At 55.2% G+C, this 20,752-nt stretch overlaps 1 protein-coding gene across 1 annotated transcript; it reads right to left on the reverse strand.

Moving 5' to 3' along the window:
• Window positions 1–4,831: 4,831 nt before the first annotated feature.
• On the reverse strand, window positions 4,832–17,876 carry PGF (placental growth factor). The gene is made up of 6 exons (XM_057732769.1): window positions 17,447–17,876; window positions 16,180–16,222; window positions 11,681–11,877; window positions 10,430–10,506; window positions 8,426–8,455; window positions 4,832–5,577 (listed from the first exon to the last, which is right to left on the reverse strand). Exons 1-6 carry the CDS (start codon window positions 17,519–17,521, stop codon window positions 5,550–5,552), a joined length of 450 nt encoding a protein of 149 aa, XP_057588752.1. The 5' UTR covers window positions 17,522–17,876; the 3' UTR covers window positions 4,832–5,549.
• Between the last annotated feature and the right edge of the window lie 2,876 nt (window positions 17,877–20,752).

A 20,752-nucleotide genomic window follows, 5' to 3' on the forward strand; every position in this document is an offset into this window, starting at 1 on the left:
TTCGGACGCACCTGGCCCTCAGCTTCTTCATTTGAAAAATGAGGATGTGGAAATAGATAATTTGTAAATTTTTTTTCAGCCTTGAATTCCAAGATCACATCACCCTCCTGCTTAAAACATTTCAGGGCCTCCCACTGCTTCACAAAGTCCTGACTCCTGAGGATGGCATCCGGGACCCAGCCCACCGTCCGGCCTTATCCATCATTCCTCTGCTGCACCTACCTTAAGCATTGGCCATGCTGAACCACTTGAGAACCCCTGGGTTTTCCACCTTTGGGTCTTTGTTAATGGGTTGCCTCCACCTAGAACACTTTCCCCAGCCATCTCCCCACACTCAATCTTGCCTATTCTTCAATGTCACTGACTTGGCAAAGCTGACCCTGGCTTTCCCCCTGTGTAAATCAGCTCAGATAGCTCAGATTTCTTTAGTGGCACTTCATCTGCATTTGCTGAAGCTGCGTGGCCTTCTTTCCTTCTATTGTGATCACCTGTACATATCTGAGTTCTTTGACTAGCTTTTTAGGATCAGAGACAGTGTCTTAGCTATCTCTATGTAATCCAGGCATCTCACTGGGCTTGGTCTCTGCCTAAGAACATTAGGGCCTTCAACATTAGGGAAATGTAGCAACAGTCCCCAAACTCTTCATTCCCTCCCCATACTGTCATTTTTAAGAATTAATTAATTAATTAATTATTGGCTGCATTGGGTCTTCACTGCTGCGCACGGGCTTTCTATAGTTGCGCTGAGTGGGGGTTACTCTTCATTGCGGTGCGTGGGCTTCTCATTGCCGTGGCCTCTCTTGCTGGGAGCACAGGCTTTAGGTGCACGGGCTTCAATAGTTGTGGCACTCAGACTCAATAGTTGTGGCTCACAGGCTCTAGGGCGTAGGCTCAGTAGTTGTGGCGCACGGGCTTAGTTGCTCCGCGGCATGTGGGATCTTCCCGGCCCAGGGATCAAATCCATGTTCCCTGCATTGGCAGGCAAATTCTTTTTTTTTTTTTTTTAACTTTTATTGAGATACAATTGACATACAATAAACGGCAGGCAGATTCTTAACCACTGTGCCACCAGGGAAGCCCCCCAATACTGTCTTAAACCATCAGAAGCTCCAAACAGAACACCAAGCTCCTTCTCTAGCTCTGGCCCTGATGTCTTTTATTTCTCTCGTAGAATTGTGCCTCCTGTCTCTTAGATCTTAGGTAGACAACTTAGCCTTTCCAGCTAAGACCTCTCTCTTTATCCTTACCTCTTCCAGAATGAAATTTTCTTTAGTAAGCGGGGAAACTAGAAAGACTTTCACATGCTAATATGTTTTGCCCCTTCATACGTGTATCCACTACAAAACGCCTGGTCTTAGTAGACGCAAGAAATGTTCATGAACGAATGAATGATCAGAGTAACCCAGCCCACATGTATAATTAAGACAAAACTCTCTACTTCTCTCCATCCCCTATGCTTCTTTGTAGATCAAGCCACCATAATCGGTTGGCTGGATTTGCTATAGCCTTCTAAGGGGTATTTGTACCTCTGGTCTTGGGTCCTTAGGACCCATTCTCCACACGGAAGGCAGAGTCATCTTTCAAAAATGTACCTAGTATCACTTCATCCCCTGCTGGAAACCCTCCAATGGTTTCCCTCCACATTATAACAAAATTCAAACTCCTTACCCTGCAAAACCCTTCCCCATCTGCCTGCCTCTAACGTCACGTCTCATGGCCCTTCCTCCCTTGGCCATCACACTCCAGCCATGCTGGGAGTCCTTCTAGGCCTTTGCGGCAGCTGCGTTTTCTGTTTGAAGGGCTCTTGTCCTGTTTTGGAGTGATCTTCACATGACCCACTCTGTCTTGTCTTTCAAACATCAGCATAAATGCCACCTCCCCGGAGAGGCCTTCTGTGACCGCCTGGTCTAGAGAACCTTCTCCAAACACGATCACATCACCTTACCTTTATCTTCCATTCAGACCCGATTGCTGCATAATAAACGGCTCCCAAACACTTTGTCATTATTATATCTCATAATTCTATAGATTAGGAAATTAAACTGGGCACAGTGGGTGGTTTCTCTCTCTCTTCTCTATGGGGTCTGGGGCTTCAGCTGTAATGCCTGGGAGCTGGAGCGACTGGAGGCTGGCTGATCCCCCGCCTCCCCTCCACACACCCATGTAGCTAGCTTGTGCTTTCTTCCAACTTGGTGACCTCACAATAGTTGGACTTCTTACATGGAAGCCCAGGGTTCCAAGAGGCCAAGGCAGAAGCTGCCAGTCCTCTTTAAAGGACTTGGAACCATTATAGGGTCCCTTCTGCCACACTCTACTGATCAAAGCAGACCCAGGTCAGCTCAGATTCAAAGGAAAGGCCATCTCTAATATGCCAGAACCTTATTCTGGCAATAAGACACTTTCTCATTAATTTCTCTGTTTACATGTATAAATTGCTTATTGAACAAACTGCGGGAGGACAAACAAACCAGTTTCTTTCTCTCATCATTGCTTCTAGATGAACTATGTTGATTCTCCTTTTCCTGTTTCTTAATAGCATCCTGGGCAGATCTTCTAATATTCCTGTCACTTTAATTTATTAAACGTCCAGCCCGGTTCACCCAGTTTAAGACTAACCCCTTTCTCTCCCCCCAGGGCAGGGCATGGATTTGGCTCAAGGGAGCAGGAAGAGGCATGGTATGCCCTGTACTCCTCCCCGCTTTCCTTGCCAAAGTCCCTTTCTCTTTATTCACAGGATCAGGAAGGAGAAATTAGGGGAAAGTTTCCCTTAGCTGTGGCCATTTCTTCTCTAGCTGCGAATGTGCCCGGTACAACAGGCATTCAGATGCCAACTCTTCTGTGGGTGCACAACAGGGGCTACCCCACAGCACTGTTCTCTAATGCGTTCCATTTCCAGATCTACACCTGACACCCCCACTCAGCTATTGCCCCAACCCTATGCCCACAGCGTATAGCCTCTGGCGTCTCCTCACCTGCATATCTCCCTCCTGGCAGAACATGGGCAAGGCAGCTCATGGCCATTCACCTTCCCCCATGTCCCCCTGGCCTGTGGGAAACTCCTGCTGGATGCTCCAAGGTGTCCCCTCTCCCCGTCCTCTGTCACTAGTCAGTTCTCCATCCCTCCAGCTCCCAGCCAGATCGCACATGGGCTAACCTGAGAGGGAGAGGAAGGGAAGGAGCCAGCAACCCAGGTCCTCCCTGCCCCAGGTCCTCCACTTATGGAGACTGAGGAAGGGGGTGCTGGGTGATGTTTGAGCCTTGGCAGGATTACTTCAGCCCTCTCTTAATAAATCCTATAGGTGGATGTGTCCAGCCCCAGATTGCTTCTTCTTTGTTTTAGAGTGTAGGATACTCAAGACCCCTTTTCCCTAAGCACTGGGCCAGTCTCCTGATTTGAAAAACAATAAAGTCCACTCAAAATCCTTAACCCATGGTCCTTAACCCTTAACCATGATTATGGTCTGTCTCTCCACTCAAATACAAAATCTGTGAGCGCAGGTCCTGGGAGTTTTATTCCCCACCAGCTCCTTGGTGCCTAAGACAGTGTCAGGTATGCAGGTGGGGCTCCACAAGTATATAAAGAGCAAAAGAAAAGGGTTCTAGGTCCTCAATGATCTGAAAGGACAGCCAGTGTGGTCAGAGGGACCAGTCAGCTCCATTCCCACTGACTCCTGCTGTGAGACTCTGGCCACGGATGCAGATTTTTGCTTCTGGCCTCTGGATGCTCCCCTGGTCTCCATCTAGTTCTCTACAGAAGTGGCTGGTCTGGGTGGGGAGGTGGACTTCCATGCCGGTGACTTATGAAGCAGAGAGCCTTGGAGATGCTACAAGGGCTGCGGTAGGGTCCCTGGGGCCGCATCAGAGCCTGATTAAGGGGGAGGGGTGCTCTCAGCTCTCAGTCCCTCAGAGGCAACAGCTCAGAACTGGTGCAGCCCAAGAGCGGAGAAGTTGGAGAGAAAGCGCATTTCTTCTGCAAAGCACGTCCCCTGGGGCTGGCACACCCCTACTCTGTGATCAACAGCCAGAAGCACATTCTGACCGGAGTGTCCTCCAGGGGGGCCCGGCCTCAGTGAACAGACCACCAAGGGCAGCTGTCTCAGCAGGGCCACCCCACCCCACCCACCCCGATGGACTGTCCATGGCTTCCCTCCAAAGCCTCGGGTGGGCCCCTGCCCACGGGCCCTGTGGCTTTGTCTGAGGAGCCTGCAATGAGAGAGAACATGGAGCGCCCCTTCTCAAAACACAACAGGAAAACAAACACATCTTGCGGGTCAGAGGCAGAAGGGAGTCAGATAGTAAGTGGTTTGGATCAAAAAAAGAAAAAAAAAAGCATCTTTTTCTCATTTCATGCCAAGGCGTTCAGGAGGAAGACGGAGGAAGATGGGAGGCCAAAGTCCCTGCATTCAGCAGCCTGAGGGGGTTGGAGGTGGTGCAGTTCAGTCCCCTGGGCCAGGATCTGTGGCACCTGGGAGCCCCCATTCACCCAGGGTCCAGAGGGCCAGGCACTGGGCTGGGAGTAGGGTGACCCTGGAGGGAGGGGAAGCGGACTGTGCTCTTGAATTTGAGAGTGTTCAGGGGTGGCTGGGGCCAGGGCCCCCCACGTTTGGGGCCAAGCCTCCATCCTGGGAGCCCCCCATTATGGGAGGTGTGAGCCTCGGGGTTTTGCCTAAAGTATCTGGGAGAAGACACCCCAGGGAGCTGCAGAAGCAGGATGGAGCTACCCTCCGGGCAGCCTCGGAGCCCACGGTCCCTTTTTTTCTGTCCTGCTTCCATGTCCTGCTGTTGCCCACTGCTCTGGCAGAAACACTCCCCTGGAAGGCTGTTTCCAGACTAGAATACTTTATTCAAGAGAATCTGGCTGGGTGGTCAGGCAGCCACGCAGGGGCAGCTTGCTCCATGTCCAGCCTGGGGCCACTCTTTGCCTGTGTCCCTGAGAGGGACAGGATGGTGACACCTTGGCCGTAAAGAACAACGTCCCAGCACAAGCAGTGGCAAGACGTGAGGCGAGACCCAGCGGACAAGGCGTGGCAAAGGCCCCTGGCAACCACTGTTCTCCAGAGTTGAAGGTTCTGATCTCCAGGCTGCAGAGCTGCTGCGCACCTGCCCTCCCTCCCAGCAGGATCACAGTGGCCAGAGCAGCATTCTCCACCCCCACCCCGGCCAGGAGCTCCCCCAGCAAGGGATGCCGGTCTGTGCAGAGCCCAAGGCCCGGGGGCAGGCGGTGGGTCTCCAGGTCTTCCCTCTCCAGCCTCCTGGAGGCCCCCGGGGCCTCCGGGGCCTGGCCTGCCCCTCACAAAGCCACACATCTTGCTTCTTCCCAAGCTGGAGCCACATGGGTCTGTCTTCTTTCTTTCTCTCACGTTCTGTTTAAGGTACTGAATTCCTGAGGGTCCTGTCCCTCCCTGCCCCTCCTCCGGGAGGGAATGAGTCATTCAGCAGGGATATGATTGGCTAATAAATAGAGGGCAGGTGCCAGCAGGGAGGTAACTGAGAGTGTGACGGTAATAAATACACGAGCCAGTGTGGGTCTCTCTCCTCCGAGGGGCTGGTTACCTCCGGGGAACAGTATCACCGCACCTGCCAGAGACCACACACAGAAAGGGGGTATCAGCCGAGTGCGGAGGGTGGGGCCCCTCCTATGGGATGGGGGGGAGCAAACCCAGAGGGGAAGCTTGGACAGGCAGCATGGGGAGCCTGCAGTGCTTCTGGGTCTCTGCTTGCACAAGGCCGAGAAGCAGCTAGGAGCTACCCTTCGCCAAGCACTTAGCCAGGTGCCCGGCCCGGCGCTAAGCACTCTCTCACTTACCCTCAACCATATCCCATGAGGATGGCACTATCATCCTTTTGCAGATGAGAAAACAAGCTCAGAGAGGTTAAAAAGCTTGCCCAAGGTCACACAGCTAGTCAGTGACAAAGCCTGCTTTGAAGCCAGTCTAGCTCCATGCACCAATGCCTTTGCTTAGTCTGGGGCAGCAGTCTTCAAACGAGGATATGGGAACCCCTAGGTGTACATGAAGATTGTCCAAGGTGTATGTATTGATGGTTTTAAAGGAATTCGTGTTCAGCCTCCACGTGTACCCTGCCTGAAAACTGCGAGAGAGGTCCGCTTCCCCACCGTCTTCCCCACCTGAGGTCTGCTTCCCACCATCTTGTTCCCAACTGCCCTTCTCCCTTAGGAAGGAAGGAAGCATCTTGTCCATTCTAAATCCTGTTACTGTACTTTGCTCCAAGGGAAAAAGGATTCGGGGGGACACTGAATGAAAGAAGCATTTGAGATACTGGTGTAGGTGTTGAGAAAGGAAATATGGTGAGTGACTGGGTAAGCAAGGCTTTTGCCACTGGGGTGGTTTCCAAGTGTGCTTTCAACAAAATTGAACAGCTTGACTGGACTGTCAGCTAGTATGTCATGAGAAGTAATTTTTGTAGCAGATCACCTCGATGTTTTCGGCAAATAACTTGGAAGGAGTTCAAGTGATTGAGTGACATCCGGTCCCATTTACTTGTTTATATGAACATGGTTTTTCAATCTTTTCATCTATAAAAAATGATGAACAGTAATGGAATTACTGCAGAATCCTGTCTCAGTCTGGCAGGAGGTAACATTCATTACCGGTTTCATTAACTAATTGAAAAGAAGTAGCTGCATCCATCTTATTGAGATGCACTCCCAATAAGATTGATTGTACTTTTGTGTTTAGCATCTAGTAAAATACGATGTGTTTGTGCTGTTTTGATCAATTGGTACTACTAGTAATTATTGTGATAATTCATTCCAAGAGAAAATTTAATTTTGAGTTTTCTGCTCACAGGAAATTGAAAATAACTCAAACTTATATACCATTGTTGTGGCAGATAAATATGACAAGGGGATACATAAAAGACGTTTGGATATAAAAAAATATTACATTAGGCTGAAATTCTGTGGGGAAAGTAGAAGGGGAAAAGTTCAAGGAAAAAAGAAGCAATGGAAATATTCAGCTATTAAAAGAGAGGAAGCATATGTTTTTTTTTGTTGCTGTTGTTCATTTTTTTTAAAAGTGGATGGTGGTGAGTATTAAATTACGATGGCTTATTCCATGGGATACATTTGGAGAGTGATGTAATGGCTTCATACTAAAATATTAATATTCATGATAGGCCAGAAATTACATCCTTTGCAACTGTTTATAATTTTGATGAAAAAGTTCAGTGTCAGCTTCAAAATGAACAAGGGAGTGCGTGGGTTTTTGAAGTTTTTTCAATAGATTCCTGAATGAAACGTTTGAAAATGCTACCCTAGCAGACAGAGGACAGGACGCTTTCCATCTGGGGCCGCCCAGATGGGGAGCCCTGCGCTGACTACACTGCCAGCTCCTCCCCAGTCCCTGCTTGGACCTGGGTGGCGCCGGGGGTCGGGAATTAGGGCCATGTGCCTGCCGGGGTCCAACCGAGAATCCTCCCCAGCATCCCTGTCTTCAAGGAGCAGGGTGGAAGTCTCCACTCACGCAGGGGCAGGCTCACGGGGTAGGACTTGGTCAGCCCCAGTGCCACAGCATGAAATGATTTCCTGAGTCCTGCTGCTGAGAGGAGACAGGCCCTGCAGGAGAACCGTGGTGTGGCTGAGTTACTGTGCATGTGAAATACTTTATTTTTACTATTTACTCTCACAGAGAAGGTTTTTCCTTCTCTCAGCCTGCTCTTCCAGCACTCAAGCCTGGACTCCAGCCTAGTCCTCCAGATGTGAAACCAAATGGGCAGGTAACATGGAGAGGGAAAGGGAAGCGAGTGGACCCCAAGCCTCCTTGGGAGCGTGTAAGAAATACTGGCTTGGGAGCCAGTGGGGGAGGTAACCCTGGCTGAGTTTTGGGACGTTTTAGCACTAGAATGTCAGCCTTGTAAGAGCAGGAATCTTGTTGGTGTGCCCACTGATGTTCCTGGCACACAGTAAGTGCTTGCTAAATGTCTGTAGAACGACTGAATGCTTGGTGGACCCCCGGACCCCTCATTCTACACACAGAGAAAAACTAAGCTTAGAGAGGTGACATGATTTGCTCAAGGCCACATAGAGACTTAGAGCTAAGCCAGGATGAGAAGCAAGGCTTCCTGGTGCTTGTCCTGGTTCACCTGAGGCTTCCTAGGCCCTCGAATGTCTAGGTTCTGGCTCCCGACCACTGGCTTTGCCCCTCCCCGACCACTGACCCTGCCGGCAGGGCTGGGCTCCCCTCTGGCCCAGCCTCCTTTGCATCCCTGGGCCCCCCCGCCGCCCCGCGCACTCACAGGTGGCAGTCTGTGTGTCTCTGCTTCTCTCTCTTCCTCTTCCCCCTGCCCTTGGGTCTCCTCCTGCAATAAGCCAAAAGCGTCAGGACAGAGTGGCTGGGGGGCCCCCATGCTAGGACAGGGGCTGGCAGGCTGGAGAACAGCCCGGTGCCCCAGCCAGGCTGCTTACCTTTCTGGCTTCATCTTCTCCCGCAGAGGCCTGGGAAGACAGAGAGAGGAGCAGGGGAGGATCAGGAAAGCAGTAAGTGGGGACTCCCTGTCCCCCCAAGCCCGCTTCAGCCATCACTAGTGCTGGTCCTGTAGTTGGCGCTGAAGCCACTAGGGGGTAGCATGGAGTTAGCGAGGGAGAGATGCCCAGAGGCCTGGGGGCTTCTGCTCCCACTCAAATGCCCTCTTGGGGGTGCTCTCCACACCCTTCTGCTCTCCTCGGCCTCTTGGCATCAAATGTGAGGACCACCTCCTTCCCTTGCACCTGCCCTTCCTGCCAGGGGGCCCTCTGGGAGTTTCCTCACCGACAGCGAAGGAGGGACAAGGCCACCTGTCAGGGCACAATTGCCACTCCCGCCCTGGGGGGGTGTGACAGCACAGGCAACAGCAGCGGGCCAGAGTGAGGGGGCGGGGTGAGGGGAGGTGACTGAAAGCCCCCCAGTCACCAGGCCTGTCCTGGCTCTGCCTCCTGGGGCTGTGGCTATTGGCCCAGCCGAGAGAAGGAAGGTGGCCCTGTTGCCCAGCCCTCTGGAAGGGGACAGGGCCTCCGTCTTCCCTGGGAACCAGGGTGGGGGCGTGGGGCAGCATGGTGACGGCTTTGGGGCCACGGAAGGCTGCCCTAGGCTGGCCACCTCCCTTGGGAGCCAGGGCAGGATATCAGCGTCTCCTGGGACGGCCTGGTCCTGTCTCTGCCATCTGGGACCAGTCAGAGACACTGTTGGACCCTCAGTCTCCTCATCTGCCTGCCCCAACAGAGATGCTGTGAGGGCATATGTGATGTGGAAGGTGAAAGGTCACTGTCCATCACTGTGCCTAGGAGGGTTTGTAATTGAACTGTTGTTATATGGCCAAGCCCTGGCAAGGGGTACGGGAGGAAACAGATCGAGGCAGGCCCTCTAACAGCGGTACAGGCCCAAGAGGGGTGGCCAGCACCCTGGACACTAGGCAGGACCAAGACCAGGGCAGCACTGGGGCTCCTGGAGAGTGTGGTAACAGCCATGAGAGGTAGCATGAAAAAGGGCAGGCTTAGGGGTTAAACAGGCTGGGGTCCACTCACTGGCTGTGGCAAATTATGTAACCACAGCAAGCCTTGGTTTGCTCATCTGTAAAATGGGATGACAATAGTACCTATCTCCTAGGTTTGTTAGGAGAGTAAGGACCTGGTCTATCTTGCTCACCACTGTATTCTAAGCATGCGGGACAGTGCCTAGCATACAGTAGGTGCTCAAATGATGTTTACTTAATAAATGAGAAAACACAGTTAGGTGCCCAGTGTGCGGCGAGGCAGAAAGTGGATGCATCATAAATGGTGGTCCTCCCCCTCTTCCTGCCCCAGGATAGGGCTCAGGACCTCTAGTCTGGTGCCTCCATCCATGGCCCAGGGATACCAGGAGAGCACCTGAGCCTATTTCTCTTTTCCCTGAGCCTGGCTGGCAGTGCCAGGCCTGCACTCCAGGTAACTAATGTTCAGAATACCCTCGTCACTGGCAGCTAGATGTGCTGGTGAGAGGCTCTGCCAGGTGGGGCGCGGCTTTAAAGAAAGCCCGTGCCCTTTCCCTCTGTCCCTTCCCTCCCACCAGGGCTTGTCCCTCTCTGTGCTCCTCAGCCCAGTTGCCCTCTCTTGTGGGCACCAGCCTGGCCTAGAACTAAGTCCAGGTGCTTCTTCCAGGGCCTGGCGGCTGCCTTCCAGCTTGAGAAGGGAGATGGTGTGCCCCAAGCCCGGCAAGTTTGGGAGGGACCCTGGCTCCCTCTGTCCCTGTGGCTTCTCAGCAGCTGTACTTCAGCTGCTGGGACCAGCTCCCTGGGCAAAACCAGCTCATAGGGACACAAGGCAGCTGCCACTGGTCCCCGATTTCCCTGGCCTCCCTCAACAAGGAAGGAGGCACAGCCCGCAGCAGGGACGGGCAGCCTCTGGCTGAAGCTGCCAGGTGCACGGGGGCTGTCCCTGCCCCACCTGAGGACCCACCTGCACTCGCAGCGCACGTGCTGAGAGAACATCAGCTCCACATAGGAGGGCCGGTCCCCAGAGCGGATCTTCAGGAGCTGCGGGGAGAGAAAGGTTGGATGACTGGATTGGGGGTGGCCTGTGGGTTTCCAATACTCCCTCCAGCCTCCCCTTGGATGAGGACCAGGCTCCCTATTTCCCACCAGCCTTGGGACTACACACCCATATTCTGCTTTGAGTGTGGGGCAAACAGCCCTCTCACCTGTATGTGGAGCTGAGGGAGTCCCCTGTCCCTCCCTTCCCAGGGCCACCAGCATAGTAATAGTATAGGAACAGGGCCCATGGACTGGAGGCAGTGAGACCAATGTTCAAACCTTGGCTTTTCCACCTGCTGAGCAAGTGAAATAACATCTCTGAACCTCAAATTCCTCATCTGTGAAATGGGAATGTCACAGGGCTCCAAGGATTGAATGTTGAGGTAGCATTTCTGAAGCACCTAGCACAGTGCTTGGCATTAGTCAACAAGTGCTCAAAAAACCATTGTGGGGGCTTCCTAGGTGGTGCAGTGGTTGAAAATCTGCCTGCCAATGCAGGGGACACAGGTTCGATCCCTGCTCCTGGAAGATCCCACATGCCGTGGAGCAACTAAGCCCATGGGCCACAACAATTGAGCTTGCTCTTTAGAGCCCGTGAGCCACAACTACTGAGCCCACATGCTGCAGCTACTGAAGCCCACTCTCCTAGAGCCCATGCTCCACAACAAGAGAAGCCACGGCAATGAGGAGCCCACGCACCACAACAGAGAGTAGCCCTCCGCTCGCTGAAACTAGAGAAAGCCCACGTGGAGCAACGAAGACCCAACACAGCCAATAAAAATAAAAATTAATTAATTAATTAAAAAAAACATTGTGGGTGCGAGTGTATAAGCAAAACTCAGGGCACCAAGTGTTCCTGGTACATACAGGGATATCTTGCATCTGAACAGATTTCTTTTCCAACCTCAACCAGATATCCTGGGTCCTGGGGGTAGGGCTAAGCCAGAGCCTGAGAAAGCTGGTAAGAGAGGAGGCGAGGGGGCTCAAAGAGGGGCCAGGGGCTCAGGAAGGAGAGGTGCCGTGCTAAGAACATGGGTCTGACATCAGTTCCGGTCCTGTGACCCTGGCCTGCCCTCCTTCCCTCTCCGGGTCCCCTCTCAGGGGCAGGTTCCGTGGCCCTCTGAGAAGTGTGTGGACGGCGGGACAGGCCAGGACACGAGGAGGAGAACCTCCCTACCTGCATGGTGACATTGACCGTCTCCACCGGCACACAGTGCAGGTTCTCATCACCACAGCAGCCGGTACAGCGCAGCAGGGAGACGCAGGACGGGCTGAACATGTGCTCCACCTCGCTGGGGTACTCAGACACGATGTCCACCAGCCTCTCCAGCGCCCGGCAGTAGCTGCGGCCCCACACTTCCTGGAAGGGCACCACTGCGAGGAGGCACAGACAGCTGGGTCAGGTCAGGAGGGGCCAGGCCCTGCAGGGCCTCCCAGGTTCAGCCCATACCACCTCCTCCAGGAAGCCCCCAGCCTATGTGAGTTCCCCCTGCCCTGAACTCCTGATGCGATCCCTCTGGGATGACAGCTGGACCTCCAGCTCATCTGCTGGATGGAAATCCCAGTGGAATGGAATTTATGTGTCTTGAGCTCTCGGCTTTATTCTCAGCTCAGGGACCTGCATCTGCCTTGGTGCCTTGGAGCTTGGAGGAGCACGCCCAGGCAGCTCCGCAGGCCCTCTGGGTCTTTCTCAGGCCTGACCTGGTGCTTCCTCGGTCTTGGGAAATTGGCAGAAAACAGTTAATTCTGCAAGTTCTGCAAGACTGGCTTGCAGAGTCCCACAGGGGGGGTTAGCCTTCCCCTTAGTCCTTATTCCCTGCCCCACTGGGCCAGCTCCTCTGCCTGGTGGCCAAGACCAGCAACGTGCCCCATCGCCGTGCTCCATTTCGGTCAGACCACCCTCATGAGAGCCTGGGGCCACATCACCCTAATTCCCACTTTTGGTCCATACTCCTTGCCCTCTTCTCGTTTCTAACCAAATAAAGCCCACCACCCACTTCTCCAGGCCTGCCTCCTCTCCGAAGTCATCTCCAACTTGTCCAGCGTGAACAGATGTTCCTCTTTTGAGCGTAACTCAGCCCCAAGGGCTCGCCTTATCTCCATCACTGGTGGCTCTTATCTTTTTTACAAGCAAGTTGAGGCTCCTTGAAGACATGGACCCATGCACCCAGTAAACACAGGCTAAGTAATTACTGATGATCAGATCACAGTTCACTGAAGATTATCAGGGACATCCCCGACCCCCACGATGTCCTGGTGGTCATGACCGGGATCTTTTGGGGGCTGATCTGGAGTCTCTCAAAAGATGCTGCTCCTTCAGGGGAGGGCCTGGGGCCTAGCCTCAAACAGAGGTTCATGGGAAAGGAATAGCCAGAGCCAGGAGACCAGATCCTGGTCCTACCTGTACACTGGCTTTGTGACCTTGGGGAGGTCACTTCACCTTTCTGGGTATATCAGTTTCCTCAGCTGGGGAAAAAGAAGAAGGCTGGGAGTAGATGGTTGCTAAGGGCTCTCCCAGCTCTGACAGGCGGTCTGTGATTCTGTGCACATGACCCAGCCCAGCCTTGAGACCATGGGCAGAGACATCTCCCGTCCTGGGTCATCCCGCCCTGCACCTGATGGTCATCCTCAGCCGGTGGGGGAGGACAGGGAAGCTGGACTGCCTGGAGACCCTGCAGCCTCTGCCCTGGAGCCATGGTCTCTCTTAGCCGCCCCTCACTTCTTTCCATGGCCCTTCCTAGGAGGTAAAAGGGGCTGAAGTCCATTCTACTGAGCCTATGAAGACGTGAGTCTCAGGGTAATCTCAGAGGAAAAATAAACTTCAGCCCTAGCAGAGGCCCTCGGGAAAGGCTGCAAGCGGGCGGAAAATACCCAAGAGGCGGTGTGTCCACGTGGAGCTGGCTGAGGTGGCCACAGAGCAATAAACTGTGCTTATCTGGGCGTCTGCTGCTCCATTCTGCCCCGTCTGCTTAGGGGACACGGGGGCTGGGCCCGGGGATGGGAGGGGGACAGAGGCCTCCCTGATCCTACCTCTCCAGGCCACTGGGTCACTCTCCCTGGACCCAAGTGGGAAGAAAGGCCCTCTCCTCCAGGCAGCCCAAAGCCCCAGGGAAACCAGCCTTTGCAAGGAGAGGTCAGGGGTGCATCTCCCTATTGTAACTCTGTGAGTGAGTGTTTAGTCTAAAATCTTCATAAGCACTACATAAGTCTGAACGTTTAATCTCTGCCTTGGAAAACATAAATCACGGCAGAGGGATAGCCAGCTGCCAAAGTGCCACAGAAGGGTCAGGCTCCTGCCCCGGAACCAGCCATCAGGGAGGGGGACAGCAGTGGAGAAGGGGCACCCTCGCCCCCCACCATCTCGCACGCAGACTCCCACCCAGCTGGGCTGCGGGGCCACAGCCAGGTTAAGCAGAGCCGCAGGGCCTAGCAGGCAGAAGGGATTTCCTTTCCCCCACACCCACCATGCAGACAGCATCAATAGGACCTAAGCTTCAGGGCCCTGAAGCCCGCCGCTTTCTGGGCCACGTGGCCAGATGGTGTTGGGAGAGGGCTGAGAAGGAGGTGAGCTGGGGGTGGTTTACCTGGCAGCCACCAGGAAAGAGGGCAGCTCACCCCTGGGGGCTACGGTCTGGGTGTGCGGGAGAACCAGAGGAGGCTGCTGAGCGGCCCGCGAAGGGGGTGCGGAGACTGCTCCCCGGTGTGGGCTGAGCCCCTCAGCAAAGAGCTCTGTTCAGCCGCTCCTCAGAGCACTTCCTCTGGCCCCAGACCTGCTCAGAGGCCAGGGCAGGGAAAGGAACAGGAGGCTGTGGCCCAGGCAGGCGCCTGGCTGCCCTCGGGGCCGAAAGTAGGTTCTCGGCTCTCTGGTCGGCCCTTGGGCGAGCCTCCTGGGTGGCTCCAGCTGCTCCCACCCAGGGCGGAGGAGACCGCAGATGGGAAGCGTTTCGTCCTGAGCGCAAGCTCCTGGGGAGGCCACTGGGGGTGGGGGGACAGGGCTGGGGAGGCCACCAGCCAGAGTCCAGCAGGCATCCCCTCAGTGGTCACTGGCAGGGCACCCAGCCAGCCTGCCGCAGGGGACACCCTGCTCAAGGCCTGCTCAGCCGTGAGTGTGGGGAGGCGCGGTGCCACGCTCTCCAGCTCTGCCACATGTACGGAGGAGCATCCGAGGCTTTAGGAGACTCTAAGGCCTCTCTGAACCTCAGAGCCTTAACCTATAAAACATGGAGAATATGAGTGCCTCCCTAGGTCACAGCCAGCGGTCAGCACAGAGTTAGAGTAAACGCCTAATACTATTACCATGAATAGTAACAGCAAAAAATCAACATCTGTGGCTGCAAAGTACAAACCATTCCGTCTTTTCTCTGGTGTTTGGAGGGAATGGCATGTTTAGGATTTTGATAACTGGGGTCCAAGCTCTTTCCCTGGTCATGATACAGGCTCCCTGATTGATCAGGATGACAGGTGAGCTGCCCTAATGGATTGACCTTCCTGGGTCCCTCCTCACCCGCGTCCCTGGGAGATATATACTTCTGTGTCTCCTCCACGGAGTCAGAGAATCCTACAATCTGAGAAAAAGAACCTTAGATATCATGTAGTTTAATGCTCCCGTTTTACAGATGATGAAACTGAGGCTCAGACTTCTTTGATAGCTATTGTCTGAAATATACTAAAAGCATCAAAAATGTCATGGGGTGGAGATAGGTGATGGGTTCCTCTCCAAATCCCAGAGAGCAAAATATTGTGCCAATCCCAGAGGGCAAGCAGGGGGAGGGAGAAAGTATCAATGAAATCAACGGCTGCTACTGCCCCCACCTTCTCAGTGCCCAAGGGGCCTGAGACTCAGCCATCAGAACATGGCCAGGCCCAGGAGAGTCTGGCTACTAGGCAGTAGAGGAAGGGTGTTCCCAGCTCACAGAGGCCACCACGCGTGTGCATGTGCACGTCCCTACACGCTCCCTTTCTTCCGTGGGAAGTGGTGTGTGGCCTGGCTGCACGTCTTGGAGAGGCAGGGAGGGAGGAGCAAGGCAGGGGGCCTGGCATGGGCCTCGAGCCTTCTGCACGTATGTCTCTTTGGCAAACATCTCGCCCTTTGAAGATTGCCTCTTGATGCACCCCCGGGTGGGGAGTGGAGGGGCTGGCAGGGCACGACTCATTCTGTCTGTTTGTAATCAATGGAAAGGCCTCGTCAGATCCCTGCAGCTCCTCCAGGGCTGGCTGCCGGGAAAGTCCTCTTGCCCCTCCCTGGTCCTCTTGACTGCTGGCCCACTTCATCCAGCTCCTAGACCCCCAGTCTGGCCCTTGGCACTCATTGCCTGCACTGCCCTGCAAGACCCCATCTGCCCCCTTACGTCTTGCTGGGAAGGGGCTCGGAGCCAACCTGACAAACCCTGGGTATACGGGCCCCAGTCCGGCTCTCTTCGTGCCGGGTGACCCTGGACCAGGAAGACACCTCTCTAGGCCTCTGGGTCACAATGGGGGTGATCTCTCAGGCCCTGCCAATTCTGTCGGCCAGGGCATCGGCCAGGGCATCAGCCAGCTTGCAGAATCTTCCCAATTTCATATCAGCCTGCACCCACCCTTCACGCCAACCCTTCCCATCCTCTACAGAGGCCTGGAAGGTGAGGACTTGGTGAGCCGTGCATGACACCCCTCCACCCCTCAACCCAGCCAGCTTACCTTCCACCTCTGATGAGCTGTTCCCAGCAGACAAGGCCCACTGCTGTGGACAGAAAGTGCAGAGGTGAGGGGGACCACCTTGGGCGTCTGCGCTCTGGGGCCCAGTGTGTTGGCAAGAGCATAGAAGCCCCTCTGACTCTGAGCTCCTTCCCACCCGTTGCACACGCTCTCTGCCCTGTCTCAAAGCTGGCCCTTTCCAGGTGCAACTAAAAACTCAAAGGACCCTGGGTGGGTGGGTCCCACCCCTCTCTGGCCTCAGTTTCCTCATTTGGAAAGGGGGGGGAGGCTGGAAGCTTTTGGAGACCCTCTGCCTGCTATATCCTAAAGATCTGGTGACCCTTTGGGGTCTCCCTTCTACCCAGCTCCCAGGCAGCCCTGCTGGGCCCTGTGCAGCTCGCCTTGGCTGGGTGCCAGAGCCCAGGGGGAGGTGATCAGCTGGTGAGAGCCGAGGCGCTGGAGCGGGTGGCGCCAGGAGCTGGTGCTGCTGGTAAAGTTACACCTCCGACCAGCCTGCAGCAGGCGGGCGGGCGGCAGGCGGTGCAGCCCTTCCGCCCTTGCGGAACTGCCCAACCCACCCACTTCTGGGCTGGGGCCGGGGACTCCCAGGGCAGTGGGACAGTGCAGTGGGAAGGGAGCTCATTGGCTTTGTCAGGATTTCACTGCCCAAGCTGGCCCGCAGCCAGACTCACCCAGATCCTGGGAAAAGTGCCTTGCTCACTTCCCCAGGCCCTGCACTCAGGACCTCCAGCTGCCCACCCGGGAAAGAGGGCACAGTGGGACCCTTGTCTTGCCCCCGGCCCACCCAGGAGCCCTAGGCTCAGCCCGGAGCCTCGGTGGGGGCAGGGCCCAGCCTCCCCACCAATGGCCTCTTCAGCTGGCTTCCCTTCCACCAGGCCAGGTCAGAGGTCTTGGGGCCTGCCTGCCTGGTCACAGGGCCTCGACCCTGACCACAAGGCCAGGGACCCGCCTGGGATTAGCGGAGAGATGCTTTTAGCAAAGCCACCAGGGCTCCAGGGGCCAGACAGGAAACCTCCCTCCCTTCCCTGTGGCTTCCCTGCCCCCGCCAAGACAGACCCCGGAGCTGGAGTCTGGGACAGCCCAGCCTGAGGTCTCCTCCCAGACGATGCGGTCCAGCCTGGCTCCTGGGAAGTGTGTGGACATCCTTGGAGGTGCTGCTCCCGGGAGTGGGTCTGTGATTTCAGAGCCCCCTGTTCCCAGCGCTGGGGTGGGAAGATCAGGGAAGCCAGGCTGGGGGTGGGGGTCTTACCTGGGGGGGCACAGCAGGCAGCGCCAGCCCAGCCAGGAGCTGCAGGAAGCAAGTGAACAGCCTCATGGCAGGCATCTTCTCAGACGGACCACGTCAGGGGGCTCCAAGGGAAAACCACCATGCTCGTTACCCGGGGGAGCCCCTGGCACAGGAGGACAGGAGCGGAATGGGGGGCTTGATGCCCCCCTCACTGCTGCCCCGAGGTCCCCGTCGGTGGCCCAAGCATCCTCTGGAAGCCCTGGGGATTCTGGAGCCCGCAGGTAAGGCTGCGGCTGGGGAACCTGACACGGAGGGCCTGGCACGGCCCGGCGGTGTGGGGCAGGCGGGTCCCTGGGGAGGGTCCGTCGGGCGCCCAGCGCGACCCCAGGTCCTCTCGTGGCTGCCGAGGGAAGATGCAGTTTCTTCCTCAGACAGCAGCTCCCTTCTGGGACTGAAGCTTGTTGGCCGCTGGATTTCAGGGGCCGCGGTGGGGGCGGGGCTGCAGGCCCGCCCCGCCCACCGCCGAAGAGGCTCCAAACCCAAGTCCCAGGGAGCCGCGGAGCGCCGAGCCCGGCCCGAGGGCGGCCCGGGCGGCGCGGACCTGAGCGCGCTCGGCTCGCGGTGCGTGGAAGGGGCGCGCCCGACGCGGACTTCCCTGCCCGGCGGAGCCCAGCCCGCAGCCTCCCCGGGGGCGCTCGGAGCCTGCTGCCCCGGGCGCCGGTTAAGCCCGGCAGCAGCCAGTGCCGGCCGCGGAGAGCGGCCCACAGCGCGGCTCCGGCTCTTTCAGGCCGGCCGCCTTGGGTGGGCGAGGCCGAGTGTGGAGCCCAACGCCTGCGAACGCGGCTCCTGACGTTAGCCGTCTCTGCAGAGATGCGGCTCCAGACCCCCAGGAAGGCAGCGATTTGGTCTGGCACTTCACAGTGCCACCTTACGCCATCCCCAGAATCCTCAAGGGTGACAGAACTAAAAACCCCATTCTATAGATGAAGACACTGAGGTTCCAAGAGTGCCCCTGCCTGTATATGTTGTACCTACGTGTGTACTCTTGAAAAGCGTGTGTGTGTGTGTGTGTGTGTGTGTAACTAGCAGAGACAAAACCCATGCCATGTGGCTGTCTCTTCAGCCCATGCACCATCCTCCTGGCCAGGCACTTGGGTGGCAGGCACCTGGCTGGGAGCTTCAGCACTATTTCCTCTTGTGGCAAGCAGTTTTCCCAGGCCCTGTCTGCAAGCCGGCCACATGTGGGTTGGAGAGTGGCCTAGTGCAGCATTTCCTCCTGGTCCCAGGAGGAGGAGGAAGTGCTCCAACACGGCAGGGGTCTGCCTTGAAGGGGTTTGTGTGTTCGTGTCTCTGCGCACGTGTGTGGGTGTTTGTGTGCGGTTGTGAAGAGCCACGTGTGCTGTCTAGCCTCTGTGTGGTCTGAATGTCTGTGTGCATCCGCTGTGTGCAAATGTTGCTTTGTGAGGGTCTGGCTTCTCGGTATCTCTGTATACCTGTGTGATTATGTGTGTATGTGTGTGATTTTTCTGCTGTGTTTCAAAGTGTGTCTGAATGTGCATTTCAGTGGGATTGTGAATTTGTATGCCTGCCTGTATCTTTGTGTGTGTGTTTCCTTGTGTGTGAATATCTGGACCAGCTTCTGTGTGTGACTGTGCATCTCTCTGTGTACTTGTGTGTGCTTCCCATGGTCCTCAAGTGTTCATCACCACCACCACCCTCTGCGCACAGCTTCCTGGCTGCAAGAACCTGGCAGCATTTGGGGGCATGGGTTGGCCTGGGCCTGGGGCTGGTGAGCGGCTGTGGGAAAGGAGGGAGGCCTGAGAGGCAGCCCCTACAGCTCACATTCCAGCCAGGAAAAGAGAGGCCAGGACAGCCCCAGCTATCACCCCAGTGACCTCTGCGGCCGTTGCCTGCCCGCCCACCCACGCTGGGCTGCCAGAGACGCTGCCTCCTGCCTGGCCAGCCCCAAACCTGGAGGTCCAGGAGCCAGGGGCCAGTCACCAGCCAGCTAAGTGGGGGCTGCAAAGAACGTGCTGACGCGCTCCAACATGCTAAGGCTCATGGAGCAGACAGATTCCTTCCCGGGCCCAGGGTCTTGGTAGAGGATGTCTGGGCATCGCTGGGGTGAGTAGGTCTGGACCATGTATGCTTGCCCATAATATCTGCGTATACATATGCATGTGTTTCTGTGTGTCTTTATTTTGGATTGGGATTTGTGAGTGTGGGCACAGGTGTGTTTTGTGCATGAGTGTGTGTAAGTATCTGTGTTTATGCTTGTCTATAACTGAGTGTTATGCGTTGGGCACCTTTGCCTATAACTGTGTATGTATAAGGGTGCATATATTGTGTGTGCGTGTGTGTGTGTGTGTGTTTTCATTCATCTGTTCTTTCATTCAGCATGTATTGCTTCAGCCCTACTATGCTCCAGGCACTGGGCATGTGGTGTGGTGGTTCCCTTCAAGTTTACATTCACAGCCAGGGCCTCGGGGGGGTGGGGGGTGGGGTGGGTACAGACAGCTGGGAATGCTGCAGTTCCCTTTCTACTCTCTGGAGTGAGCTCGATGCCTGGGCAGTATCTGCAATTCCTGCAAGTGCACCTCCGTCTTTTTGTCACTGAATCGGAGCCCATATCCTTCTAAACTTGGCTTCTTGGGCTGTGGATTAGCTAGGGTAGGCTAGGGGAAAGCAATTAGACTTCAAAATGTCCATGGGTCAGATAGAGGTTTACTCCTGCTCACATCCAGTTCAGGGCAGGTGTGCTGGAGGCTCTGCTCCCCTGGATTGTGACTCCAATCCTTACCAGCTGTATAACTTCAAGTAACTTCCTTTACTTCTCAGAGCCCAGACTTCCTCCATCTAAAGTGCAAATAATAACAAGTGCTTACCTCATAGGTGAGGACTGCTAAAGCACCTGGGGTACAGGAAATGGTAGCTGTTAGGCATGATTTCTAATTCAACTTTTGATTGTTATTAGAGATATAAAGACACGGCAGCGTAGAGTCCTCACCATCCTGGACATGAGACAGAAAATGAAGACTCTTATGCTTCTGCCAGTTGCAGAGGAGCAAAAGGATGCAGGGATTTGAGTGCACTTGGATGTGCACGTGCGCACACACGCAAACGCACATGCACACGCACAACTTCTCACCATCACCATCCAGGCGATCAGTCCCCAGCTACAGCTAAATACACTGCAGTCATTTGTTGTTTCAGGAAAAGAATGAGTATTTTTTGAGCGCTTATTGTGTGTTAAGCAGTGTGCCTGGTGCTTTTAACACTTCAGCTCATTGAATTCTCACAACCACCCTGTGAGGTAGGTTTTAATTA

The sequence above is a fragment of the Hippopotamus amphibius genome, chromosome 4, assembly GCF_030028045.1.
Source record: "Hippopotamus amphibius kiboko isolate mHipAmp2 chromosome 4, mHipAmp2.hap2, whole genome shotgun sequence".
Lineage (NCBI taxonomy): Eukaryota > Metazoa > Chordata > Mammalia > Artiodactyla > Hippopotamidae > Hippopotamus > Hippopotamus amphibius.

Excerpts from the sequence above, each read along its gene's own strand:
- PGF (XM_057732769.1), bottom strand. The coding sequence starts at position 17,521 with ATGCCTGCCATGAGGCTGTTCACTTGCTTCCTGCAGCTCCTGGCTGGG. Across the intron at positions 16,223-17,446 it reads TGCCTGCTGTGCCCCCCCAG|CAGTGGGCCTTGTCTGCTGG; the intron begins GTAAGACCCCCA and ends TTCTGTCCACAG. Across the intron at positions 5,578-8,425 it reads GAGAAGATGAAGCCAGAAAG|GTGCGGTGATACTGTTCCCC; the intron begins GTAAGCAGCCTG and ends GGTCTCTGGCAG.